This window comes from Pyxicephalus adspersus, chromosome 7 (assembly GCF_032062135.1).
Source record: "Pyxicephalus adspersus chromosome 7, UCB_Pads_2.0, whole genome shotgun sequence".
Lineage (NCBI taxonomy): Eukaryota > Metazoa > Chordata > Amphibia > Anura > Pyxicephalidae > Pyxicephalus > Pyxicephalus adspersus.
Window position 1 is genome coordinate 11,241,655 of NC_092864.1, and position 27,149 is coordinate 11,268,803.

A 27,149-nucleotide genomic window follows, 5' to 3' on the forward strand; every position below is an offset into this window, starting at 1 on the left:
TCACCAAATTCCTATCTATTTAGGGACATTGCTGTCTGATGAATATTGAAGCTTTATCCATCCACAAAGTGGACTCAGAATTATCATACACACAGGTGAGTGTACAGCAGATTTATATAAAGACTGTTATGGAGTAAAGAAGGTCTGGGGGGATCTGGGTGGCCCTCCAATAAAAAGGCAGATCTCACATTATGTGATTTTGGATGTTTTGGTTCCAGTTACTGAGGAACTACAAGAGTCAGAAGCTTTGTAATAGCTGATAATTTATATGTTAATTTCACATTTGTCTCTTTTCTGATTCAATGCAATGCAATGCGGCATGATGCCTTTACCCCAAATGTTCTGGAACTACACGAGCCTGTATACAATGGCAACTAGGACTTCTGGTAACATCTGGCAATCCTCATGTTGCTTCCACAGCTGCCCCTTTTGATGCATACAATGCATGTGTTACGCTACGTACACATGCAATAATTGTTGTAAAAATAATTGACGACTGATCAACAATTATACATGATTATTTTGAACAATCGTATAGTGCACAAGTCTGTACATGCTGTAACAATATGATCGTTCAAATATAATCCACCAATAATGTACACACACTAGATAGGATCGTTTGAACGATGCATGTGAATGCTATCTATACAGGAGAAAGCGTATCACAGAATAATCCACGATCACTGAACGACCCTACACACATTAGATTGTGAACAATCAGAGCTGGTCGTTCATTTCCAGCGACTTTCCTTGTTCGTCAGCGTCGTTGTGCACTTAAGTTGTTAAAGATTATCGGCCAATCGGTCGTCAATTGTTCGTTTCCAACGAAAATTATTGCACGTGTGTACGTAGCCTTACTCATGCAATCCCACTCTGCATGTAATAATGCAAAGCGACAATGTCTGATGCCATTGATTCAGGTGCTGTGGAACTACAAGAACCAGCATGAAATAGCAGCTGGGACCTGTAGCTCTGTGTCATGTTGCTTCCCCCGCACCCTCCCTTCATTCGGTACAAAAAGTAGAACCGTTGGTCCAGATGTTGAAGTACTACAGTATAGTATGGCTGCTGTGACTTGTAGTTCAGCGAAGTGTCCACAGCTACAACATTCGTATAATGCATCTTGTGTGTGATGCCCTTCACCTTCTGTGGAACAACAAGAGCCAGCACTGAACAGTTAGCAATCCACTTGTTGCTTCCAGAACCTTCTAATATTAGTATTACCCCTGCATGCCAATGACATTACTCCAGCTGCTTGGGAACTACAAGAGCCAGCATAGAATAATAGATAGGACTATAATATTTAGCAAGCAACATGTTGCTTCTACAACCTTCTGATGCCCCCCTGCTGCAATACAATGCTGGTGATACACATGCAAAGCCACCATTTGTGATGGTAAACTTCAAGAGCCTGCATCCTATTAGAATGAATCTGTCTGCTGACCTCTGTAGTGCCCTCACACCTGGCAGTCATGCAGTGATGAGATACTTGTGCAATGAGTGACAACCCCCCCATCATCCTCTCCCTTCCTCCTCCCTGCTCTCTCCCCCTCCCTTCCTTGCAGGCTCTTGTTTCTCTCCTCCTCCCTTCTCTCCTCCCCTCCTCATCCTTCCCTGGTTGCTCTGCTCACATCTCCCTGCCTGCTCCAGGGCTGCACACACTCCAGATCTGCTGCTGTGAGCCTTACTGCCAGAGCTTACCCCCCCCCCCTGTGCACTGCCACCCTGTGCTGCCAGGGGTGGGGAGAGAGGACTACCCTCCCTGCCCCTTCTGCTGCCCACTGATCCCCCTGCAGGAAGAGGACTTGGAGCCCACTGGGGTGAGTGTGTCTCTTTTTTTCCTATTAAGGGTGTGAGGGGGTGGTCTTGCTGTTTACATCTGGAGGAGTGGAGGGGAGATCAGCCTGTACACCCCCCTCTTCCAAACCCAATGCCCACTTTCCTCTGCCATCCCTGGGCCCTGTTGCATGAGATATCTGCAGGAAGAGGCCTCTTCTTTTTTTTATTTGTGTGTGGGATCACCCCCCCCCCCACACCTCCCCCACCTTCCTTCCCTTTTTATTTATTTAAACCCCAAGGGCTTGTATTAAGGTGTCTCCCTCCCCCATTACCACCAGTGTGCCCGAGAATTCCGGTGGGCAGAGTATCTTGGCATAAATAACCTCCCTCCCTAAAATACCTCTTGGCACACTGTTGTGCATGTACTGCAATCTGCTGGATACAACACCTCTGCGCTGTGGCACCAAAACTACCCCACCCTGTGCCCACAGCCTGCCATCCACCCACCCTGGGGCAGAACCGCACGCCTTGTTTCATTAATTTTTTTTTTAGCATTCAATGCTTTTTTTAACTTTGTAAACTGCTGGGATGAGATTGTAGGATTCCCTGTTGCACTTTTGTTCCTTGTGGCGACAAGGGGAGGAAGTGGGATAGGGTAACACTTAAGACCTGGGATCAGGAGCATTGTTGGAAGGGCCTTTGGATGACCTCCCCCACCACAATTTGGCATTTTTTTAGGTCATTAACTCTTTTTGTGCTGTAGAGACCACCTGATCATTGTGAATTGTCTTTTTTTTGTGTTAATGTCTGCCCACCTCTTTGTTGACCTTTCGAAATGTTTACATTCCATTTGTGGTCATTTAATTGATCATTCAATGTGATGAAAAGTTTACATTCAGTGGTAGCCACAAGTGCATGGCTTTGATTCTTTAATCGATCTTTCAATGTGAAAAAAATTAACCAAAGTTGCACAAATCAAAGTCCCCTCCAAGTTGTTACCAGATCATTATAAATTGAAAACGGATACATTGTATCCTTCATTAATCACAATGTGCAGAACAGTGTTCGATAATAAATCGCTGAAGAATCGCTTGTTTACATTTGTGATCACCCACAACTCCCATCCAAGACTGGCTCCATTTACCCGATAGGAACCCAATTCTTGTAAATCACCAACGAATATTTTCGTATTGATAAAACGCCATCAGGCCGGTAAATTTGGTGTACAAGACAATTGTAAGTTTTTGTTTTCAGAAGGAATTCCTGTGTTATCAGGCTCATTGTACTTGTAAGCTCCTGTGACACTGGTTACGAAAGCTGGGCGTGCTGACATTTTTGTGCGGAGGGTAGGGTTCCAGACCGAGAAGGAATTTATCATTGCATTGTTTTTGGTATGCTTCTTTTTTTTTTTTTATAGAAAGCACATGGACGGCGGGTTGGTTGGTAAACATCTTTTAGGTAAACGTTGCGTTGATATGAATACGCAGCCAAATATATTTTATCAGAAGCTTTTATTTACTTTCCTAGCATGATGAGCTGCTTCTATAATAATCGGTGCCCAGATGTCTTAGTGGCCTAGCTAAGCTTTTGTTGGCACCACCGAAAAGTGGCTGGTAAAGATACCTACAGTGCAAGAGCGAGAAGATCGCAGTATGGCTTTTTATAGATGTTTGGATTGCATTGATTGAGTGCACGTGTTTTGCACTTATTATTAGCAGGTTGACTTCAGGGGAACAGTATAGATGGGTAGTCCATGGTTTTGCTGCCCACACACGTTACAATCTGATGTTACTTATGGGTTAAGCCTGATGAGCTGAGTTACCCCTGAACTTTTTATATGTTATGGTAAATGTTGAATACCAGGGAACTCTATCTCACTATCTAACTCCTCCAGTCAGTCATAACTGCCCAACCTGTTCCTGATAACCTAAAGGTTTGGGGTCTTTTTGCTCACCTCTATGTTTTGTCTCCTTCTTTTGGTAGTTCTGATGGATCTATTTGAACAAATAGATTGTAATGTATAGTCAGTTTTAGGGTTACTGACACCTATGTAATGCATGGACTTCCCTAATAGCATACAAAGTGTATTGATAGTTTTGGATGGAGATTGTAAAAACTCTGTTTAATCATGTTAAAATATTATGGGCAGATTTAGATTCTTCCTGTGAGATTCATTATTTTGCAGTTGGGGTAGCCCACAGTCATGCAATTATTTCTTGATCCAACCATTACCGGCCAGGTCAAATAAGGATCATCTTCTGTATTTGTTCTAAAAAGGCAGTAACCAAGGAGAGCCAATCAGAAGTCACCTCTTGTTATCCTGCATGCTATATGTTAATGAAAGCTTATTTCCGATTGGTTGCTTTAGATATGTGTGTAACAATGAGCATAGTTGCCAACCTTAGATTTGATAAAGACCAAAGCCCAACAGCTTCAATCCAATATAGTTTTGAATATTTGTGAAGTTGCTATGTTCATTACAATGCCACGAAAGTCCTTGTTTATGATCTTGTTGCTGGAAGTGACAACAAGTTAGGGTGACAACGTTCTGTCCCTTTTCTTTAGATCTTCTGCCATGCTTTAAATCTTTTGTATCTTTGAATAGAACAATAGAATACTGTAGGTCAGGGGTGTCAAACGCTGGCCCGAGGGCTAAGAGGGATTTGTTTTGGTCCCCAAAGGAAATCTAAATATGAATTTGCAGCTGGCCCGCCGCTGCATTGAAATAGTGCCGCTACTACAATTCCCAGCATCACTCGTGTTTATAGACCAGCGGGCTCTCTGCCTGATCGTGGCCCCACATTGGACTGTTTTATAGAATCAGGGAATTGTAGTAGCCGTGCTATTTCAGTGAAGAGCGAGTTCCAGCCACTCATAACATTAAGCCCCACATTGAACTGTTTTACTGACACAGGGAATTGTAGTAGCGGTGCTATTTCTCTATTATAGGCTTATTCCAGATTGAATGTCAAGTAAAACTCCTTTGTTTCCATATGAAAAGGTTTTATATCTAATGGGAAGGAAAAACTTCCTCAATTTTTTCAATAAACTTCAAGTTTGGCCTGCGACTTTGTCTAAGTTTTGGCCCTCTGTGTATTTGAGTTTGACACCCCTACTGCAGATAATTCCGTTGTTCATTATCTTCCAATAACTAAAAGATAATTTTCAGTTCAGTTCAGTTTTCATTTCCAACAAACATTAATGGTGTCTACCTACATTTTGGTTGTCCCTCACTCCACAGTACATTTTGTCGATCCAGCAGATAAAATCTAAAACCAAATCTGATGAGATTCGGTCGTCTTGACACCTAAGTGGTTGCCGTGTCGGACCGTTTGATTCTGAAGCAGGTCTGAACCTTCTCTCCTATCTGGTAAAAAAAACAAACATATTTTAGAGAGGTTCAGGTAATGCCTTTCAAGGCCTTGCAAACACATCTTATACATTATAGAGGTTTAGGTTGTATCAACTCCTGACCACAGTATGAAGATTGGCTGGGGGAACTAAATGACCAGCGCCGCCGCTGCATGTAGGCCGGAAGGCAGGACGTTTTACACCTTGGTCGTTTTACACGTTAAGCAACTTTAAAATTGTCATGTTTTCCTCGCTGCTGATTCATGTTACATCTACGGAGGTTTTCTCATCAGAAAAGGTTATCTGGTTTTGCAATCTTCGTGCTTTAGTGTTAGTCATGCTGGAGTGTCAGATTCCCCCTCGGTTTGCATGTTTTGAGTGCCAGTAAAGTATCAGGGTCGGTTGGACGCACCAGGGCAGCCCGGGCGAGGTGTTTGTGATCCTCGGTTTATTATTGTGTCACAGAAGCACCTTGGAGATATAAACCCGGAGGATTCCTTTATTGTTACATATTCTCTGATCTGTGATGCAGCAACAAATCTCCTGATTTATAGGCCTGAGCTAGGCAGTGGTAACCCCTAACAACCAAGCGGCAACCATTGTGTTTCTGTATCCTGGCTAAAGATTGATAATTTGCATTTGCTGATGTCTGTGTTCTGCTTGCTAGGCCTCGTGTATAAATCCCTGTGTCATTTGTGGCAACCAGTTAAACCACTTTAAACATGGGGGAACCCTTTTTTATTATTAAACAGGATTTATATAGCGCCAACATATTACACAGTGTTGTACAATAAATAGGGCTTCAAATGACAGACAGCTACAGACAGTGACACAGGAGGAGCAGAGGACCCTGCCCAGAAGAGCTTACAATCTAAGAGGTGGGAGAAGTATCAGACCCTTGAAAATAACTTTTTGGTCTTCAGGGAACTCCATCTATAAATATTATATCCACAGCTCACCGTACATTAGTGTGGGGTCAGTGATAAGAATGCCTCTTACATTGCTGGTCAGTGGGTACAATGCCACCCATACAGATAGCCAAAACCATTATTGGTGTTAAGCGGATCTGAGAGGTACAAATTGCTCAAGGAACCCCTAGCAACCTCCGACAGAACCCTGCTTGGGAAACCCTAATGTAGTATATGGCAGGCTTTCAAGTCATCTCATACCTGTGAACTGATTGCATAACTGATAAATCAATAAAGCTGCGTACACACTTCCAATAAATGTCGTTGGAAACAAATGACTAACGACCGATCGTACGAGAATCGTTAACAAAAAGGTGCACAACCACTGACCAAAGACGCCAACGAACGAGGATTGTCCCTGGAAATGAATGACCGTCCTGTCCTTTCCATCTCACTTCCTGCATCGTGTACATTATTGGATTATATTTGAACGAACGTATCGTTACAGCATGTACAGAATTGTGCACAATACAACCGTTCAATTATAATCGTGCATAATGGTTGATCGGTTTTAATCGTTTGTTTTCTAACGATAATTATTGATAGTGTGTGTACATTATTGGTGGATTATATTTGAACAATTGTATTGTTACAGCATGTACAGAATTTTGCACAATACAATTGTTCAAATATAGTCGTGCATAATCGTTGATCGGACTTAATTGTTTGTTTTCTATCAATATTTATTGGAAGTGTGTACCTAGCTTAAGGAAGTCTTAGTTACCTTCTATGGAATAGCTAATTAACTAATTCTTCAGTGGTTTGCAGCTCAGTGAATTGCATTTGTGCAGAGACTCATGTCAGCTTGACATTCACTCTGCATGTACCCTCTATTTAGTCTTAGTGGCCATTGGACCTAATATAATAGAGTGCAGTGGGCATATTGTTGGTGCCACTTAAATGTGCGTCTGTGTAAAGAGATTGGTGCGGGTGGATGTATCATTGGCACATTGATTACTCCCCAGACTTTCTGGCTCCGACTTCTGCATTTCTCTATTACAGCCTGCACGCAACTTTGGGTGAATACTTCAGTACTGGGGAATCCTGAAGCTGGGGCTGATGTAACACAGCATTGACGCTTCCTGAACTGCTGTCTCTCTCCTGTTCCATGCCACATGCTTCTAATAAAACACTGTGATGGAATAAGGATGCCCGTCATAGTGTTGGGCCTGTAAAACAGCCAGGCGGGGCTATATACTAACTGGCAAAGCTTGTTATTTTTTTTTATATCGCAGCTTACCAGTCCTATAGGGATTTTTCTATTTATTTTCCACCTGGTAATTCTGCCAGTAACACACTTGGTCTAAAACAGGACTACAGAACACCTATCCCTCTCATCTTTAGCATAACATAGGCAGGAGGTGTTCTGCAGTCTGCTGGGATAGCTGGTAACAATGTAACTTATAACAATGTAACAGAGGGAACGGGAAATTATTAGCTCACTGTTGGAAAGATCAACAGATGTATTTTGCACTTATCACACGTGGTATGTGAGCGAGCAAATAAGAGAAGTTTTTCAAGTTTCAAATTTTTATGGTTTACATACACTTTAAAGAATTTTAGGGCATCTAGCCAGGGAAGGGGGCATTTACTTTGCAACTACCAGAAGTCCCGCTCCTTCACCAATGATATTTAGTGCAGTGGGGAATTTAAAGCATATTACTACCTGCTTTTTTGGTTTTCCTGCTGTCACTTGGGGTTCTTATGTGACCTTAGGAGCAGTTGGGTGACAGTGGGTGGCTGAATGGATGCTGGAGGAGGTCATATACTTTGGACCTGATTTATTAAAGCTCTCCAAGACTAGAGAAGATCATGGCAGAACCTGGGCAATCCAGCAAACCTGAAATGGATTTCTTAAAAATTGTAAGGTAGGCAAATTATAATTATTATTATTATTATTATTAATAAACAGGATTTATATAGCGCCAACATATTACGCAGCGCTGTACATTAAATAGGGATTGCAAATGACAGAAATACAGACAGTGATACAGGAGGAGAGGACCCTGCCCCGAAGAGCTTACAATCTAGTAGGTGGGGGAATTCCACACACAATAGGATGGGAGATATGTAGTGTTGGAAGTAGTGATAGTTTCAAAAGACAGAAGAAGAGGCAAGTTTGAAAAAATGGGTTTTGAGTGCTCTTTTAAATGAGCAGAAAGTAGGAGCAAGCCGAATAGAACGAGGAAGACCATTCCAGAGACTTGGAGCAGCTCTAGAGAAGTCTTGTGTCCGTGAGTGTGATGAGGTTATGAGTGAGGAAGTCATTAGGAGGTATTGGAGGAGCGGAGAGAGCGGCTGGGGGAGTACTTTTTTACCAAGTCAGAAATGTAAGTGGGACAATAACTGTGGAGGGATTTGAAGGCAAAGCACAGGAGATGAATTTGATTCTAAGGTAAAATGGAAGCCAGTGTAGAGATCTGCTAAGAGATGCAGCAGAAGAGGAGCGGAGGGAAGGATGGATGAGTCTGGCTGCAGCATTCATAATAGATTGAAGAGGAGAGAGTCGGGTTAGTGGAATACCAGAGAGGAGGATGTTACAGTAGTCCAGATGAGAAATAATAGGAAGCATGTACAAGGGGTTTGTTGGTCTCAGGGGACATGTTTTCAATCCTGGACCAGATTCAATTACGGGTTTGTTGGATTACCCAAGTTCTCCCATGACAGTTTATCTTCTCCAGTCTTGGAGAGCTTTGGTACATTAAGAGCTTTTAAGTTCACTGCTTTGCTGCTCTGCATGGGGAGAAAATTGAAGGAGCAGAAGCAGCTGGGGGTACACAGGAGGAGTGGGTCTCTGTTTAAGAAGTTGGGACTCCCGTATACACACACAAGGTTCTCCCAAACTCCTTTAGCTGGGCACACCACTTGGCACACCCAGCGGTTTGTGGGTCACAAGTTGGGTTTATTATGTAACATTAACAGGCTAATAAACATTTGATCTCTAAAGATTCCATTGTGTCCGCCCTGTTTGTAAACAGCAAATATCAAATGTTGAATTGGACCTGATTTATTGTTTAATATTAGGTTTATGTTTGGTTAGTAAGGTCTATTTTCCTGTTCATCCCAGCAGCCTGTTTGATCGTTTGGCCATAAATTGATAATTTCTGAATTTGATCAACCAAAAGCATTCAGTATCAAGAAAAGGGGTTGCATTGTTCAATTTCTATTCATTTGAATTTTGGAGCTGATTTAGTTTAATAAAGTCAGCTCCCTTCTAGCTTCCTTGGCTGCAGTTCTTGTAGTTCAGGTTTTGGTTATAGCTTAGGTGCACTGTTTGCTGAATGGTGATGAAGTTTTGATCAGGATCCTTTGTCCAGCATAGGGTTTTGCAGTCCAATTTTGGGCGGCCTCTGAGACAAATCCTAGTTTTGGAGAACAGGGAGGGCTGACATCCTTCTATAAATGCATTTTCCCTGCCTGCCACACCATTTCTGACTCAGGACAGGCACGGGAGTTGAAATTAGAACTCCTGTGGGTGATCAATTTACTTTGCCATGCTTGTGTTCTCCAAACCTGCCCAGCAGTAGCTTTAGGGTGAACAGGACCCAGGAATGAAATGAGTCATGTGATCCTTTATCAGCTGCCATGTGGTAGGGCCATGTGATCGCTCATCAGCTGTCACCTTGTACAAATTCCAGACCAGAAGTAGTTTGCCAGAGTTCAGGAAGGTGTGAGGGACCTTAAAAAAAAACCTCAATGAGGAAATGTTTGCATCTAGCTTGTTAATGGGGATAAATGGCACTGCAGCTGTAAGCCGGTCGTGAAGCAGAACAGATGCTCGTCGCTGGGCAACCGATAATGACGTCACGGAAAATAGGCACAGCGCTGTGCGGTGCGACATCTCCATCAATGAGACACTGTGCTGGGTAAAGGTACACACAGCCAAGCCGACTGTACACACTTATATTTCACATAGGCTCCGTTTATTTATTGGTTTCCTGACGGCGGAAAATAAACCGGTGCGGTACTTTAAGCTTCCACTCATACAAGTTCTAAATATTTCCTTTACACTTAATTCACCCTGGTCTGTTCGGAGCTGGAGCTTTAGATTATTGTATATATTCCATCTTCCATGTTGTCTGCTCATCCGTGATCTGTTATTAAACAGTTCTGAGATTTAATGCTGAATTCTAGGCTGATATAAAGGACACAAAGTAATGCATTCTGTATTCTATAATACATATTAAAAAGTATTTTAATCTGATATCAGCTTTTTGTTGCTCTGTCTGGGTGAAGTAGGAGGTAAGGGTGCTGCAGGGCTCCGGAACATGCTCATAGGAGGATATCACAAACAGATGAACCCATCAGTCTGCTGTTTCTCCTTTTACTGTCCAGTCACAGGCATGACCTGTAAGGGTTGATTAGATGAAGATGAGTAAAATCAGGTCTATGTGTGGCACGGCTGTGTAAATCTCACCTTGTTCTGGAAAGGTGACTTTTGCAAGGGAAGAGCCAAGCCAGTGGATATATAGCGCCCTGTCTTATTTTTAGGTTTCAGACTCATGAACATTGCACAAAGGTGACAAAAAGGCAGCTGGTATCACCTTGTTGGTGTATAAAAAGATATACATGTTTACAAAGTAACAGGTTCACACTATTGTTAGTTTTATCAGATACACCTACTCTTATTTTATGTTCTTGCTGCTCCCTATTATCTTCCTCAATGTCAAGTTGGGTGAAGATCTGCACCCCAGCCCTATGTGGCAACACTGGGTACCCAGGCCAACATGCACTGGCACTGTCATGTGAAGGAAGGGAAGCCACATGATCACCAGGGAGTACCCGGTATGTCACTTTCCTCGAATGGGAGATGGAGGTTCAAGTACAGAGGAGGTTTCCTTTTACAAGTTTGGTATATCCTGGCACCCTGCTCTGGGCTATGGAAAGCAGAGTTCAGTTTTGGAATGTGAAGCATCCTGTCCCCCAGCTAATCAGCATGCCTGATATATTTTGGGCATAGACTGAGAGGCCACTGCAAGGTCATTCAAGTGAATAAATAGGAAGTTGCCTGGATAAGGTTGCAGGTGTTAAAGGGTCTATCCACTGAAAACCTCAAGTTCCTGGGTCCGCACACCTATATTGGACTCTCACCATCCTTGCTGGATTTTTATTTATTTTATATTATGGGGAATGTAAAAGGAGGAGCTGTGAACACACAATGTGGGCACCAGAACCCACCCAACCCATTGACAGGAACAGTGTCACAATTGTGTGATGACTGACAATTGTATGGCAAGTATAATCGGCACAATGTAATATTGCATTGCACATTTTGCACATGTGCCTGCCTGTTAGGTGAAGCAAAAAAAAATCCAAAATGATTTTAGGACTTTAACATCCCTGTTTTAGAGGGAAGATGCAGCTAAATTTATATGTTCTGTAGTTTTTTAGTGCAGTAATTTGGATATAACATTCCTTTTAGGATTTTCCATGTATTGCACAGCCTCTGCTTGCAAGACTTCATCAAGATCTAGATATTATTTTTTTAAGGTCCACATTGGTTGACTTGAGTTGCACACATCCAAAGCAACTGGATTCTAGCTGTCATTTTTGTACAGGTCCCAACTGGTTGCCATAGACATCAGGCCTATCCATAACCAGGGATCCAAGCTATAATTTTTCAAAAGCATTGATAGGTTTCAGTGGACGGCATGGCTATCCTCTGGCAGATGCAGACTGCAGAGTTAGGCCTGCAGGGCCTGAGCGTATTTAGTGGCCCCTCTTGGCTCGTTGTACTTGGTAACATCCTGAGTTTGGCTGTCAGTCTGCTGTAGACATTCTCCGGGAATGAATTCCATGTGTCTGGAAGTAGACCAAGAAAAGTGTGTGGCTCCTCCGCTGCCGAGAGTGCGTACTCAAGAACCTGCTCCCACTTGCTTTATGATTTAACATGATGCAGACCTGTGGGATTATATCCATATAAAGAGACGGCGACTCGAGCTGTCACTGGGAATTAACACTTAGACAGGCAGGATTGTTGGGGCTCGTGCGGTGTGCTGCAGGTACCAACCATACGTCACACTATTGGAGGAACAGCTGATTGCAAAAAATTGGGAAATAAGACACTTTATTTATGAGCAATTTCACCTGCCGTAGCAGTACATGCTATGCTATGCAATATGGCTGTGTTTCCGAAATACCACATTCTCTGTTCTTAGAGAAAAAAAAACAGAAAATTTCATTGGCTGTGGATGACTTTGGAAAGGTCCCACCCTACTCCTACACCCTGATTCGTCATTTTAATGTGTAAATTTCCACAAATATGGAAAACTGCATTATTCTAAGGACTGCTTGGTCTCACAAATGATACTTGTTTATTATTGGTCATCACTTCCGGTCTGCGTTACCATTGGAGATCATTCCGATAACGTTTAGTCCATCATAGGAGAGGTTCTTCTCGCTTACTGTCCCAGTGGAAGGGGTCACTGTGAAAGGAAGTGATGAGACATTTCTCTGGGAGTACAAATAAAAACTACTTCTAGTGGTAGAGGGTGGTTTAGAAACACTGTGAGCTTTTTATTGTCCTCTATGATTTCTAACCGCTGAGACATTGGTGTATGGTTGACGTGGCTCTAGAATCAGCCCATGGCAAAGATCTAGATCTTGCATTGACACATTTCATGGCTTCAAAGGGTCCATTAAGTTTGAAGGAGCCATTAAAATGATCACTATATATTCACCTTGTAGCATAGGCCAGTACAGATCATGCACTATTGTTTTATATACCGGTATGTTTGGTCTTCTAGTAAGATGTTTTGGTGTTTAAGCCTTCGAGGCAATACAATCCTTTCAACAAGTAAGTGTAAGTTGATTTGAATATATTATTCCATTGGGTGGTTTGCATGTGAAGACATCATCGTGAGGTTTAGTCATTGGTTACTTTCTGGATGGTGTCAGCTTTTCAGTTTATTATAGCAATTATAATTTGACAGAAGCTGTAAACCCTTTAGCATGAAAAATGGCTGCCTATTCTGAAGGATGGTTGTCATGAAAGATGGCTGCCTATTCTGAAGGATGGTTGTCATGAAAGATGGCTGCCTAGTCTGAAGGATGGTTGTCAACAAGAATGGCCTCCATAAAAGATAGCTGCCTAGCCTTTTCACTAGTTTTAACACTTTACCAGTTTGTGTTGAAGTAGCTCTAAACCCTAACTCAATGACATTGTGTATCATAGAAAATTGCCCATTTTCTGCTGATCTCATGCGGCATCTTTATAGCCAATGCCTATTGTACTGCAGCAATGGCTGCATGACACTTGTTGTGGATTTCCTATCTGTGACAATGGTAGACTAGTGTAATTATTATTATTAATAAACAGTATTTATATAGCGCCAACGCATTACGCAGCCCTGTACATTAGTAATGATACCACTATGGCAAACCAGGGAAACTCAGGAACATAATTAGTATGGGGACAGAGCATTGTCATCCAACAAAAAGTACCTAAACAACAATTTCATGGCACGATCACCAGGTATTATTTTAAAGAAAGCTGCAGATTGAAAATGACTTCTGAAATGACATTAGCTTTTAGGAGATGTGAGTGATTAGGTTTACATAGTTTAGGATAAACCGGAGAAGAACAATGTGCACAATCTCTGCACGATTTGCACGTCTGCTGTGTGAATCAGGACACGCTCTCTAAACCAGGAAAGCCCATGAATGTCCCCATTTATAGCGTAGCATGAAGCGCTCTCTGTCTTGCTGTATAAGAGCAAAGTTTGTATTCTCTTCCTCCTCCCTGCATCACAATGCCCACTTGTCTGCCTTCCTGTCTGCTTTACACTATGACAAACCAGGACAGATGATACGGTTACATTAATAAGGACACGTGGAGGCCTCCAGAGGCTGCCGGGTGTGCTGGGAGTTGTAGTGTTTTTGTAGGAGAGCTGAAGTCGGGATTAATATGAGTAAACTTTAACTTTACTCTTCTGTATCATTTCAAACAAGGTTATCAACCTGCACAGCACTGTGATCTTCAAACCCCCATCCATATTATGGCCATAGGGTTCTATGATGACAACTATGTCTCATCATTAAAGGTCATCATTAAGGTAAACACCTGCTACCGTGTTGTCTCAGGTCTCAGATTACTTTACAGAAATATTTTTTATATTTTTGTATCCAAGGTATATTCTGAATGTCTCTAGAAAAATGCATTGAAATATGCAGGCAATGTGCAACTCTTAGTTCAGAAAACCATCCATTGGAGCGCTACAACCTCCTACAGCCTAATTGGTAACCAAATGAGTGTCCAGGGCACAGAAACTGAAGAAGATAAGTGCAATGGACATTGCCAAAGCATGGGGTCACTTTAGAGATTCTTTCAATCTGCTGATATAGGGGAAAGGGACAGTACCTGTGTAAAATCACATTCCCAACCCAGCAATCCCTTCCTTTATTGCAGCCAGCTGAAAGTAATTGGTACTGCCCGGCATGGGGTGTCATGTGACCTCCTCCTGTATTGTAGTGATGGGTCCAATTAGGCAATTGCAATGATGGAATGCATGATGTCACTTAAACAGCCACCGTGATTTGTTGGCTGTGATCGAGAAAGTTTCTCTGGGGGATCGTTGGAAAGGTAAGTATGGGGTCCCCAGGTTTAAATGAACAAAATGTCTCTTTCAACTTTTAGCTTGTATAAAAAACAATGTAACTTAACTGACCCTTTAAATATATTTTTTGTACCCGGATTCTGTAGCACTTGGCCAGAATACAAAATCAGTTTCAGGTGGACACAACTTTGTGATAAACCTTTCCAGCTGTGCTCCAACCTTTCCACCATGCAGTCAGGACTTAAGCCTAACATATAACTAAGCTTGTATCTTGGGTCTCATGTTTTCCTCCGGAACGTGTGGTCAATGTGTTTATTTACACGATTATTGTTCACAGCAGCAGGAAGTACCTGAACCTGCTACATCTTGTGTTAAAAACACACAGGAACTTACCAGGGGGCTCTGAGACAATATAGAATACCCTAAAATCAGCTCAGGAAATCCAACTGCAAACTGACCAACATACATGTTACAAAGATTTCATGCCAAAAGAACTTTTTGATTCTGTATGAACGCTATCATATTGTGCAGTGTTGGACTAAAGGGGCAGTCCAAGCAAAGTGTTATTTTGGGTGCAGGTTGTTCTTGATGGAGTGGGTCAGCCCCAGATATCTTTGGTCCTGGATATTTTTAACTGTGATATTTTTGCCCCTCCCTTGTTCCTGTCACTTTGGGTGGTTTGTGTGTTTCCACACATCTTTGTGTGTTCCAGCTTCCCTTGTGACATTCTCTATTTTCATAAATAAACTCAGCAAGGTGTGCAAAAGACCTCAGTGATGTTAGATTGAAATATGACACAGATATAAAAATTAAGCATTCTGAATATGTAAATAATCTATTGATGAAATGTTTGTCGAAAATGCTCATTCTTTAATTACTATGCAGCAGGGAGTAATCCCTAAGAAACACTAGCCAATGGGAGTGTCCCCTGCAGTTTACACTAACGACTATTCGATCTGATTGTAGGAAATTGCTTCTATTGGCCAGCGGATTTTAGGGAGCGCTGCCTAATGCAGATCAGTGCTGCTTCTTGATGGGTCAATGAAGGTCGCCAGATAAACCATCCCTATCAAGGACACCACTGACTAGTATAAAGTCAACTTTCCCATAATCATGAGACATTCACCTGACTTTGGCCAAATGGATCCCCAATGTCATGTCTCTGGCAGCCTTGACTTAAAGAGGAACTAAACTGAAAAGTCCTTAAAACAAAAAAAATAGTTACCTTCAATCCTGCAGGGCAGCCCGATCCATTCGGAGGTGTCTTCCATAGTGTCCTGCGTCATCCCAGCATCCGTCTCTGAGCCGGTGCACCAGGCAGCACCTTTTTTGCCTCTTTTTCTGGGTTCTTCTTCCTACGTCATCCGACGCAGGCGCGAGATCTGGTGACATAGGTTGGCAAAAAAACTTGCCAATCTCACTGCTCATGCGTGAGATTGGCAAATTGCTCGGGCATGCACAGAAGGAGCACCAAAAAGCTTTGCGCTCCCATTCATTCCGATCGAGAATTAGGGGGTAGTGGGTGTTGCACAAAAACCCTAAACAAACCAAATTTTTACTTTACATAAAAGGCTTGTCTACCCTTTCATGTAAAGTAAAATTTCTGAGTTTAGGTATGCTTTAAACTCAAATCCCCATCACACCCTCCTATCAGTCCCATAGGGCACTATGGCTGTCAGGGAAGATGGGCAGAATAGTAGATATGCCCTCAGATATCTGGTGTTACTTGCTTTTAGTAACCATTGTTACATGGACCTTTATCTTTTATAAAACAATTTTTCTTAAAACCAAGCCAAATTCAGCTTATATAGGGATGACACGTCTCTAAATGTCCAAGCAACCAGTGACCATGCAGCTCTTTGCATTTGGAAGACAGCAGGTGTCTCAACCAGACAATTATAATGCAAACACTTTGCCCCCAGGTATTTCCATACCATTACAGCTGTTTCTGTTCATGCAAATGAGAAAGTGGGAATGACCAGGTAACAGCACATTTCTATCAGGAACTGATATTAGGAATTGATATTTGTTTTAACATACCCCTCAGGAAAAAGGGACACACTTTAGCTCCAGGTATTGCTAAAAATACCTCTCATTTTGCAGACCAAAAATGAATAATGTAAAAATTGATTAGCTAAATTGGAAATTGATTTTTTTTAACAACTTTTTTTTTTATTGGGTGGAATAATTTACAGACCTGATTAAAGATTTAGTGCAAAATAACACTTTGTAATAGTTAAATGCTAACTTTCATTTTTGGTGTATATATCCCTCAAAAAAAAGGGACCTGGTTCTGAAAGTCCTTGTACTCCTTTGCCACCAGAGACAGTGTTGGTAGATTTACTTCCCTGGGTATATGGGAGCGAAAGGGACATTATGAGGTTGGGAGCATGGTACACTGGTTATTATGGGAGATCTCATTGAACAGAGGGGTGGTGAGTGGGCAAGGCTTAGACTCAGGCGTGGAGCTTAGCCACTTATTATTAATATAATTATTAAACAGGATTTATATAGCGCCAACATATTACACAGCGCTGTACATTAAATAGGGGTTGTAAATGACAGACAGTGACACAGGAGGAGGAGAGGACCCTGCCCCGAAGAGTTTACAATCTAGGAAGTGGGGGAAGTATCACACAATAGGGGGAGAGATAAAAAGCATAACTATTAGCTCAGGTAGTGTTAATACCATTGTATGACAAAAGTGTGCTGGTCACCAGTAGCCTGTAGTAGTTTTGCATTATTTATTCTGTTTTTGTTATTTACTTATATTTTTATAGAAATAAAACATTGTTTTTTTCTCCCTTTTTTTTTCTATAGCTCGTGTGGACTCAAAATGTACAAGGGTTAAGGAGATGGTTTTACCAAAAATTGGATCATTTTCCTTCCTATGTGTGGACTCGATTCATTTCGATTTACAACTTCTCCCTTTTAACGTGAGGACATTTTGGTCCTGGATTTTCGGGGCTCTTTTATGACATAGATTTTTTTTTATTACAAATCTCTTTTTTTAACATTTTTAAACTGTACAAAAATGACCACCTCATCTATTCGAAGGCAAATGAAAAACATTGTAAATAACTATTCAGAAGCCGAGATTAAAGTCAGGGAAGCCACCTCCAATGACCCTTGGGGTCCTTCTAGCTCCCTCATGACGGAGATTGCCGACCTGACCTACAACGTGGTGGCTTTTTCTGAAATCATGAGCATGATCTGGAAAAGACTCAATGACCACGGGAAGAACTGGAGGCATGTTTACAAAGCCTTAACCTTGTTGGATTATCTCATCAAGACTGGCTCGGAGAGGGTGTCCCACCAGTGTAAAGAGAATATCTTCGCCATACAGACGCTAAAGGACTTCCAATATATCGATCGGGACGGCAAAGACCAGGGGATTAACGTACGGGAAAAGTCTAAACAGTTGGTGAGCCTCTTGAAGGACGATGAACGGCTGAAGGGCGAGAGAGCCCAGGCACTTAAGACCAAAGAGCGCATGGCACAGGTGGCCACTGGTGTGGGGAGCAACAACCAGATCAATTTTGGACGAGGATCTAGTCAACCTAACCTGTCTACAAGTTACTCAGAACAGGACTACGGAAAGTCAGGTGGTTCTCCAGCATCGTACCATGGATGTAAGTAAATGTCAACATCTAACTTTTGGGGAGTAGGTATTATGGCCAACGCATCTATTTGCTCTTGAAAGTTGCTCCAACTCCAGACAAAAGTTTGTATTTTTTGTTTGATAGAGTGATACTTTTAGAGTCTGTCAGGTATTTATTGTTCTGTATTATGGGAAATCTCTTCAACAGACACTGAAAAGGGTTGGAACTTTCACTTCCTGTCTTGGTGACAACCTTTCACCCTATTTGTTGTCCTATTGTCACAGGGATAGAAAGTGACTGGAGATCTTCTCAATGTGGTTGCGGGCAGAATGGGAGATCTTCTCATTGTAGTTACAGGCAGAAATAAAATACTAATAGAAACTTGATGGACAGTCTGCTGAAGCAGCTGACATCACATCCAAGATGGCGGCACCCATCAGCAGTTTTTGGGGCTTTTGATTGTCTACACAAGGGAGGCTGCTCAAGTAAATAACGTTCTAAAATTAAAAAAATTAATAAATGAATTGGGTCCCGCTACCCAAATCTGATATATATATATATATATATATATATATATATATATATTTTTAGGTGAGCTAAATCAATCGCTGTCATGCTTTTTAAGGACTCTCTCCCTGCTGATCCTGTTAGAAATCTATTAGGCTAATAACATCCAATGCTGCATCATATTGTTCCCAGCTGTCTATGTGGTCTACAAAACACTTCCCTTATAGGTTACAGGGAAAAGAGGAGATAAAACCCTTCCATAGTCCTGTCATAAGGTGGCAATGCCCCAGCTCCATGAATTCAGTACAGTGAGTCCTGTCACCCAAGGACAGGAGTTGTGTTACTGTCAGGTTTTCTAGTTGAAAATAAAAGTGGGAAAAAAGCCTGAAACAAGAAATGAGTGCAGCTGCCACGTCTAATGACTGCTCAGCTGCAATATATGACATATTAATTTTTGGGTTTACATTCCCTGTTGTGTTCCCACTCAGATCTTGTACACACTGTGGGAATTATTGAGCTTGCCAGGTACACGGCGTCTGTGACAGTGTTATTTTTAGATAGATGTCACAAGTTCCTACGTGTCCTTTTATTTTTTTAATATGGAGACAGCCACTTATCTTTCAAGTCAATCTAACATACGTCTTTGTACTCCATATTGTTCAGATGTTCTTTTATGTTGTCATCAAAATGCTCCGAGGGCTTTTCTATAGATATTTAAAAAATTTTGATCTTTATTACAAATTAAATTGTTTTCTGTGTAACAAAGACATAATTGTACGATCAATGGATATTTTCCAACTTGACCGATCGAGGTTCTTTTGATTTCCATACGCTTTGGTCGAATTCACAATTGATCTATAGCTAAATCTTTATGACCAGCTTTAAGTTATTATTAGTATACTGCTACTCTGTAAAGCATTATTCAGTCCTCTCTGGGACCTCTTGATAGTTACAGCAGAGCAATAATCTCCCAAAGGAACAACTCACTGATCTTCATGCTATCTCTTGCACATCAGCAGTAAATCAGTGTCTCTTGTATTTTTAGCTTTGAAACATAATTCTAAGCATACAAATAGGTAGACTAAAGGCTGTGGATAATAAAAATAGGTGCAACTTTACTGTGCAATGCATCTCCTAACAATTTAAAGAGAACCTGTTGCAAACGTCAGTTATATATTATTTGTAAATGTACACAAATCTTACTGAAGGTCTTCTGATTTGCAGCCCCCCTACTACACACGTGGGAGACCTGCATCTCTTCTGCGGATAACTTTGCTTTCTACAACTTCTGATATAATGGCCCTAATTTATTATATCTCTAAGACTGGAGAGGATACACTTTCATCAGTAAAGTTGGGAGATCCAATAAACCTTGAATGTATTTTCTAAGTCATTTGCTATTTGTTTTTAATTCTGGACTAGATCCATTCTTGGTTTGCTGGATTACCCAACTTCACTGTTGAAAGTGTATCCTCTCCAGCCCTGGAGAGCGTCAATAAAACAGTCCCAATGTGTGAAATGCCTCCTTTTCCGGAAACTAAAGGCTTCCATGCAATTAGAAGCTTGCAAGACCACAGAAGATGATATCATCTGACATAATAGGTGGTGGAGAAAGGCTTCGGAAAAGATGCAGGGCCATCATTCTGAGCTGTAATAATGGCACCACCCAAGGGGGGATTAAGTGGATAGAAATATAGACAACTGAAACCTTAGGGAAGGCTCATTTATTATATCATGAAAACATGTTTTTTCAGGTAAATGTAAGATGATAGGCTTTGTTACAATATACAAAAGCTTCAGATGGAAGCATGATGTATACAGGGGCTAGGGCAGGGGTAGGCAACCCGGGGCTCCGGAACTGCATGTGGCTCTTCAGCCTCCTTGTTGTGGCTCCCTTCGGCCTTGACAAAAGAAAAAAATGGAAAAAAAAAGAATAACTGTTATTTACCGCGGCCGCCGTTGAAACTTCCTCCAGCAAATCCATTGCGGAGGAGAGGGATTTCCCTTTTGGGGCCATCAGCACAGGATTTGAGAGAGTCCCTCGCTGATAGGAGTCCCGTGTCCCACGTGTTCCCGGGTGCTTACCCGGAATCAAACATCAAGGCGCATCATAGGGCCACGTGGGACACAAGACTGGATGCATTTAATGTCAGGAGCTCATGATGGGGACAGACATTTTAAGTAAGTTTTCAACATCATTATGCATTCATTGATTTTTTAATGTCTTCAGGTATATAGGTATTTGATCATGCACTCCAATTTAATTACCGGTACTTAATATCCGAATGTAATTATATATCCTCATGAATTTAATATTTTTTTTTTAATTTGCCATTATGGATTTGTTTAGGTTTTTATTAACTAATTATATATTAATCATCTGATAAATTATGCATTGATCTTGGGTTAATGAATCATGATAAACATACATTTAAATAAATAAGTATATTATTATATGAATTGGATTAATTTGATCATGATCACAGTAAATTTAAATAAAATAATTGATAATAAAATAAGATGAACTATCCCACTTAACTAAAGCTCACATTATTCTTGCATTCAATCAAAACCATTGTTTTTTTTCTTTAGATGCTTTCCAAATTTGGAAAGCATTTAAAGATTTGTCCAAATTGTCCTCTACAGGACTCAAAAAGACTGGCATAGTTCAGTGTTTAATTTATTTCAAAGTAGGCCTTCACATGCCCACTGCACTTCTGTTTGTTGTATTCTGTTGTTGTAACAGGTAAAATTAAAAAAAGAATAAAACTTTTAAAAGTTTATAAACCATGTTATGTTTTGCGGCTCCAGACTATTTTTCTTTAGTGGAAGAGGGGGCAAAGGGGCTCTTTTGATAGTAAAGGTTGACGACCCCTGGGCTAGGGCATGGGAAGATAAGGCTGTTTTCTTTTACTGCAAGATATGTCACAGTCATGGCATTAATATATGACCTATACAGCAAGGGATAGCCATGTCTATAGGAGCGATACACAAAAGTTTACCTGTAACAAACTTATCTGCTTACCCAATTCTAGCTCTTAGGCTACGTACACACGTCAGATGATTCTCGTCCGATAATCACCACAGGGCTAATATCAGACGAGAATCTGGTGTGTGTACAGCGCTCGTCCTTCATGGATCCATCCTGGCGGATCCAAGGATGACCGTAATGGTGGTGAAGGGGGGAGAGTGCCGCCCCGTCGTTCTCCCCTCTCCATAGAGCAGAATGGTGCTGTACAGTGCTCGTTCATTCATCCTTCAGTCTTTGTCGTTGCAAAGGATCGTGAAAAATCCTTTCCACTGACAATTATTGAACGTGTGTTCCCAGCCCCACTTTGAGTCTAGGTGCATATTTAAAAGTTGTACAACAGATCAAAGTTATTCCTTTAATGAAAAGAAAGTCAGCAAATGAACAGCTGCTCTTCCTCCTTATCTGTAACATAAACTGTCATCTAATCTCTCATTTCTATACATGCAGTGTGACAATGCAAGTCCCAAGCTCCACCCTCTGTCATTATCACCCCAAGCTAATCCAATTTAGCTCTCTTTTGAAATGGAGAATAGTGTTCAGCCTGCTGACAAAATCCAAACTAATTATCCCTTGAAGTTGGTGGAGTGTTAAAAGCTTATTTTTTTTTTTGTTTTGCCTGGCTGAAGGACAGGAACAAAATAGCTTGTATTTGCAGATTGCTATTCAATTCTGATTGCATTTCTGTGATTGTTTACATTTACAATCATAATGTTACCCTTTTGCATCTTTGTTGTAAATTTGATACTTTAAAGTGAATAGCTACAATTAGCAAATGTTTTATTGAGATTTTAGTTTTAACCTGTGCTTTGTCAGTGCAAAACAAAGTGATATATTGTATGTATGTACTGTAAGTGGAGACTTAAATAGTCTCTAATGCAAAAGAAAAAACAATCTGTAATATGAAAGGAATGCAGTGGGGGATTATGTTACCAGTGCATGCATGCACCAGAGTTATGTCAGCCCCAAAGATGATCATAGACATGGGACCCTGAAGACATGGGGAGAAGACGGTGACGTTGGTGGGCAGATTGGTGAGGGGCGGCTTTATTTTATGATTGCTGGATCCTAGTTTACGGGCAGCCAACATGCTGACTAGTAGGAAAATCTGTAGAATTTTGTACAATCAAACTGTAATATCTGTGGCCAGCTTAGAGCCTATTCACAAATTTGAGTGCACTATATTGCTATTGCATTACTGCAAGGCACAACAGCAACATTATGCACATTTGTCTGCTCTAACACCCCTTTCCATCGCACCCGGGGTGCAGTGCACCACACACAGTGCAGAAGGGCATTACCATGCCACCCAAACTTTCTGCAGATTTGAATAGGCTGCTTTAAACTGATGTATGTTAGGGCACATTAACTATGCCACAGTGGACCACCTTGTTGTGAATGGGCCCCTAGCATAAAGTTGACCTAACAAAATTTGTTTGTATTTTTTTTACCTGGTTCAGACTTGTCAAACTTTGATTTGCAAGGTGGCTGCTTTATATCTGTAATTCTCTTAAGCCTGTTTTATACATATATACATGAAATTTTATACAGAATGGTGACCTCATTTTTACAAAAACAAAATACAGATGTTGGTGAATCCTTTTGGCTGGCTCAAATTTGAATCTTGGGTGAATCTGTCATTCATTTCTTTTTTGCCATAATTAGGTTACATACTTTTGTAATGCCTAGGACTATGTTTTCCTCTTTAACATATACAGGTCATTTACAATATAATAACATGGATGGTTGTGTTTTATTATCTGCCTCCAGTTATGTGTGATGTCCTCACAGGTGAGTGCATTGTCTCAGGCATGGAAATTTGCATGGTTTGCATGACTGAATCAATCTATTGGCACTAGCTGACACCCCCTGCTAGCCAGCCTTTGGAAACATAGCCACAGGCTGTGTTGGATATCTCTCAAGGTGTCTGGTGAGGCTTCCTGCTCCTGTTGCTTTTGCATAAACATGTACACAAGTGATCTAAGCATGCATGTTTATGTATACTTATAAAAAAAATGGCAGATACGATCTGACCGCCCTGCAATGGCTGAGAGCAGCTTTAAAGATTGGAAAGGGCTCAACCTGGGGGAGTTGCATTGTACATCCCTGCAGCCCAGCAGTGAACAGAGTAAGATGCATTGCCTGCAAATGCTAGCTTACATAAATGGATGATTGTCCTGCGGCTGGCCCAGCCTGCGTCTTTTGTAATCACGTGACTCTTTTGTGTCCATCCCCAACCTAGACACACACAGGTCTTCTCTCGTTCTCTATTTGTAAATGCATCTGTCAGATGACAAATGCTCTACTAAGAAAAGATTGCTTGTAGGCATTGTATCCATATAGAATTGATAAACTATGCTGACCTATGCTACTATAAATGCTAGTTGTCTGGCTCTCATGTTAAATCAGTGATTTCACTTCTGAAAGCATATCATCAGTTCTTATTTGTCATAGTTATCCTTTATTCTTAAGTTTCTATCAGGGACTATGGGACGATAATTTCCTATTCTATACGAAGAGTGTGGATCTCAAAACAATTCCACTCAATATCACTAGTTTCTATACTTCCTATTGGGACAACCTGATCAACAATACCTATAGGCAGAAAAAGTATTAGAATTCCTCTATATCTCCTCTTGGGACAGAATTACTGATATATAAATCATAAAAGCTTTTTATTTAAATACAAAATGACAATAAACAATTACATAAAAACATACACCATACTGTTGAGTATCTCTTGCATGGACACCCACTATGATATTCCCACTGTCAACGCGTTTCTCAGAAACTTTGTCCACTTCTTCAGGGCAGAAAGGGAGATCTTTGATGTTAACACATAATCATATCATAAGTATTTACAATTATCTCGATTTTCATGGAAAAACACATAATTACATAATTATATAAAACTCACAGTTATGGGATGCTCATAATAGTTCAAGTATCTCTTTACATTGCAATTAATGGACAGGAATGGACACCAGAGACAGGGGCCACTCCAAGAAGTTCTTTTATATAATCATTGTTGATTTAGATGAACAGAGAGCAGAGAGGGAACACCTTTACACAGTATAATTACTGCGCATATGAACCCAGCATATGGGCACAGTACTTTCCCAAAAGATGGTCAGATCGTACCTGCATATCCAGCTGTCCTATGAACTTTCAGGTGGCTATATGCTAATATTAGTGAGTGCTTTAAGTAGAAAAAAACTTTTCCCTTTTCTTCGCTTGATGAAGGTTTTAGTGTATTGTAAAAAATTAACACACCACCCTGCAGCACAACTTAATCCAAACTCTTGTACCCATTTCTTCATAGACATAGCTGTGTAGAACCCTGAGATCTCTAATAAAGTTAGGTTTAGTTTGGTGATCGTCTAGTATTCACTTATGTACTTAGATGGTAAATATTAGTTTTTGTCCCACAAAGCTAACCTCCTACTTCTGCCATCCTAACAAGAAACTGTATAATACACCTGATGTAATAAAAACTAACCTCCTAATTCTGCCATAGTAACAGGAAACTAAATGACCCTTCTACAACCTAACTTCTAAATCTTGCCGTGCGGTTAGAAAACTATATTAACACAGATTTAGTAGCCCTAGGCATGATCATTTGTTAATGCACTAAAACCTTCATCTAAAATGCATCTAAAATCCCTCCACCTTTACAGCTATAGCTATATGACAACAGTCCAGGAGCTTGTTACCCCATATTTCTGCTCATGGTAATGGGATATTATACAGCAATCCAATGCAGTAATATGCTTTGTAATTTTGTTTGGTATAGTACATTTAATTTTGTTTAATTTAGCTTCTGCTTTTTTTCCTCTTGGCCAAAAAGCATTGCATGATTTACTTCAACAGATTGGATAATACTGAAATGTCTTAATGAACAAGCAGTTTTGTAACCTGCAATATATACTCTGCCATGCACTGAAGCCAAGCTAACTTACGGTGCTTTCATGCACCTCGTTATGGCAGTTTATACAATTTTATTTTTTAGAGACAAGGTCTTTTTTTACTCATGTAAGATTGTTTAAGGTTTATAGCTGTGTGAGGAGGAAAATGTAAAGCAGAGGAGTGTAAGCAAAGCTTGCTATGCACATACCAAGGTCAGTGGGGGTTAGTACATTGTAGCTGTATGCTGGATTTCCTCTCTGCCTACACATTAACTCCTTTATGTACCAGAAACATGAAAATTGTTCTAATATATTCAGAAAGGGTAAAAGTGGTTCCTTTATGTGTGAACATCAGAAGGTGTACATAAAATGACAGTGTTGCAAAAGCCTACTTTCTAATTAGTTGTTACTGTGCATGGAACAAGGGGAATGGGCTATGCATTTTATGCATCCTTTACACCCAATGCAATAATAGCATTGGATGCCAGAATATACAGAAGTGTAAATGTAACAGCAAAACACAGAAGGTATTAAAATACTTCTAATCTGATTTTTTTTAATGAATGTTTTCTGTAATGATTCACTGACATCGTCCATTGTATGTGTTACTATAAGATCTCTGGATCATTGTGCTGGAGCTTGTCATTTCTTTTTGTAGGCAAACATTGGATTTGAGCAGCTAGACCAGGCATAGGCAAACTATGGTCCGCGGTCTGTATACTGCCCAAGGTTGTTTCTCTGGCCCTGTGGGTGGTCCGCGGCTCTGGCCCTCGTTTGTATCCCGGCTCGTGGAGGTGGGTGGGCTATGTCTCTACATACAACCCGCCCACTCTTCCATCGCAGGCTCAAGTCTGCGATGGGACAGTGGGTGGGGTTATACCATCATGACATCACAGTCATTGGTGTCATGATGGCATAACCCCACCCACTCTCCCATCTGCCCGGCCCCTCTGTCAAATTGTCAAAAATCAGATTGTGGCCCCTGGCTGAAAAAGTTTGCCCACCCCTTTTTTCTAGTGGATTTATTGTTCCAGAAAGTCAACACTTGCAGCAGTATTTTGGGGTACTGCACGCAGCGGAATGGAAGTATAGATACCTGTTTTATTTTCTGTAAAGAGAGACTATTACTGGTTTGTTATCACGGTGGCTCAGTGGTTAACACTTGGCCTTTGCAGCTCTAGGTCCCAGGTATCTCGGCCAGGATACTATCTGCATAGAGTTTGCAGGTTCTCCCCGTGTTTCCTCTGGGTACTCCGGTTTCCTCCCACATTCCAAAAACATGCAGTTAGGTTAATTGGCTTCCCCCAAATTAACCTTAGACTATGGTAATGACATATGGCTATTGTAGGGACATTAGATTGCGGGCTTCTATGAGGGACAGCTACTGACATGACTGTGGACTTTGTACAGCACTGTGTAATATGTTAGCGCTAAATAAATACTGGATAATAATA

At 41.0% G+C, this 27,149-nt stretch overlaps 1 protein-coding gene across 3 annotated transcripts in view; it reads left to right on the plus strand.

The window, feature by feature from the left end:
* The first annotated feature begins 1,621 nt into the window (after positions 1-1,621).
* EPN2 (epsin 2) overlaps positions 1,622-27,149 on the plus strand; it is a 42,515-nt gene continuing 16,987 nt past the window's right edge. For 2 of the 3 annotated variants that reach the window (XM_072417463.1, XM_072417462.1), the window contains exons 1-2: positions 1,622-1,820; positions 17,474-18,285. In XM_072417463.1, the coding sequence (XP_072273564.1) occupies positions 17,688-18,285 (598 nt within the window). In that variant the 5' untranslated portion in view covers positions 1,622-1,820; positions 17,474-17,687. The remainder of the gene's footprint in view (positions 1,821-17,473; positions 18,286-27,149) is intronic. The other variant, XM_072417461.1, reaches the window with a different exon arrangement.